The sequence below is a fragment of the Morone saxatilis genome, unplaced genomic scaffold (assembly GCF_004916995.1).
Source record: "Morone saxatilis isolate NCDOM2014 unplaced genomic scaffold, NCSU_SB_2.0 Contig17, whole genome shotgun sequence".
NCBI classification, from domain to species: Eukaryota; Metazoa; Chordata; class Actinopteri; family Moronidae; genus Morone; species Morone saxatilis.
This window is the reverse complement of record NW_023339729.1, coordinates 11912026-11914239: the sequence shown is the minus strand read 5'-3', so window position 1 is coordinate 11914239 and position 2214 is coordinate 11912026. Positions and strand designations below refer to the sequence as shown.

At 43.1% G+C, this 2214-nt stretch overlaps 2 protein-coding genes across 2 annotated transcripts in view; one reads left to right on the top strand and one right to left on the bottom strand.

The window, feature by feature from the left end:
- The window catches only part of LOC118326604 (myosin heavy chain, embryonic smooth muscle isoform-like), an 8192-nt gene that overhangs the window by 4543 nt on the left and 1435 nt on the right, over positions 1 to 2214 (bottom strand). The window contains exon 2 of the mRNA XM_035659633.1: positions 1406 to 1500. Coding sequence (XP_035515526.1) covers positions 1406 to 1500 — 95 coding nt within the window. The remainder of the gene's footprint in view (positions 1 to 1405; positions 1501 to 2214) is intronic.
- Positions 7 to 2214, top strand: part of LOC118327348 (myosin-9-like) — a gene marked incomplete at its 3' end in the record, with an annotated part of 19671 nt that continues 17463 nt past the window's right edge. Inside the window, 1 exon segment of the mRNA XM_035660670.1 lies at positions 7 to 155.

Here is a 2214-nt window from a genome sequence, read left to right as displayed (position 1 = left end):
GCGGCTGAAGATCAGAGACAGAGACGAGGCTTTTTTTTATTTCTTCTTCCTCAGCAGGTTGTGAACGGAGTGCCGTCGAGCAGGACCTCGCTGCTGCAAACACGGATACAAGAAGACGAACCGAGCTCACCTACAGTGCCTGCAGCTGAAACCAGGTGTGTTTACCATTTGTTTTTCTACAGGTAGAGAGAGCTGAGTGGTTGTTAACTGTGTCTACGGCAGGTGGGCGAGAAAAAAAGAGCTGAGTGAAGAGAAAAGACATTTTTAAGTTGAGTAGAAATCAATGAGCACCTGGCCAGGTGTTCTTATCAGAGGAGCCCTTTAAACCCGCGCATGCTCATTTATCGCCGGATTGTCTCTGAATATTGATTTATTTGAGTGGATTAAAGGACTTTTGCTGAGTCAAGATTTACCGATGATTATGACAGCTTAGCCCAATAAGTCACTTCTCTTTGTGGTGACGGACAACTCCCAGTATAACCAGTGACACCGAGCCACCAGTATAACATGGATATAAAGAATAAAGATTACTTTAAACTGGTGGGTAATAAATGTAGCACTTTGCTTAACAATGTTACTAAATGCTGTACAGAGGAAACAATAAAAAGCCAGCAAGGTGGATAAATTAAAAGATAAATGCTGTTGAGTTTACCTGTATGGACGGGTTGCATGTTTGTTTTATTTACCACAAAATGATAATAATGCACAGTGACAACAACAGCAGAACAGAACAAGAAAAACGGGCCCCTCCTGTGGTATGAAAATTCATGTTTCACGGTTTAGACTTTAGTTTGTGTCTATTATATTTACTCAGTTTGCATCCTGCAGTGTGATTTGTCCTGTTGTTTGTCAGGTGGTTTGCATGAGATGATCTCTCTCTCTTTTTCTTTCATAATACTAACTGCACACACCCTGCTGCTGTGTGTGTGTCTGTGTCTCTGTGTGTCTCTGTGTGTCTCTACCCTCAGGATATAAAATTGACATGGAGTCACAAAAGAGGATTTTGCGTTGTTATAATGAATGAGTAGTTATTATGTCTGACACGAATCTTGTTGATTGTTTCAGCTTTGTTTCCTCTCATGACTTGTGAAATAGTTTGCTGATCAGAATCTTGTCTTCCTCTTTTTGTTCAACCCGGAAATTAAACATTTCTGCCACGTGCTGGGGAACCTCCCATAACCACTTAATGCATGAAGTGAAGTACAAACATCTTTTTTTATGCCTTCCACTTTGTTTCAACCTGTAACATCTACAGAGAAGCTACGTACCCATCCTGCTCCACGCCAACCGCTGAGCAAGAAATTAAACATCTTCTCATTCACTGAACTCATACTTTGACTAATCCCCAACGTCAGCGCCACAACACTGTCCATCTCTTATCAGTCCCTCACCCCGCCAGCCTCACCTCAGCAGCCTGGGCTGCAGGTGGCAGGGCTCGTGCCCTCTGTGTTAGGTAAAGGATAAAGCAGGGGATTGACTGGCAGCCAAGAACAGGAGATGCTGTTGAAAAAAAGTTCACGATAAGACGGAAGAAGAACACAGGAGACACGGATTGAACAGGTCCGTGCAGACAATAGGAATTCATCTGCAGCAAATCCCTCAAACTTTGAGGTTAACAAAGGGGAGGGGCTTTACATACTGCTTTTCAGACTTTACATGTTGGTTCTTCACCCTGAACTCAGCAGAGGTTTTTGGGATGTGTTGATTTGGATTCTAATGACGAGAATCGGTACAGCAGAGAGGATGTGAAGATTGAAGTACTTCATCTGCTCCTTTTGAACCACAGAGTGTCAAAATGAGCAGAGGCCGAGTTTTTGCAACTTCCTGAGGAAGTTAGCCCAGGGATGGTTTTAACAGTGAAGCCACAAATGTGAATGTCACACGTTTGGTTTTTTTTCAGTGTAGGCTTCTTGTTTAATGTTTCTGTGGTTTGAGTATTCATGGTGCATTCATGCCCTTCTATGTACTTACGTAAATACGCGACGCTCTCAGTGGTCTCTGACCCCTGGGAATGCTGCAGTTTGCAGGATTTTCGCGCTACATGATCAAACCAGAAGTAATGTTACTGCGTTCCTCTTCCTCCCCCACTGATCTTCAAGAGTCTGAGCACTTAATGAACTTAAGAGGGACACAGATGACACCTTGTGCACTGATCCCTTTATCCCTCACTCTGTAAACACACACAACACAACACACTGTCTTTATCTCTATACA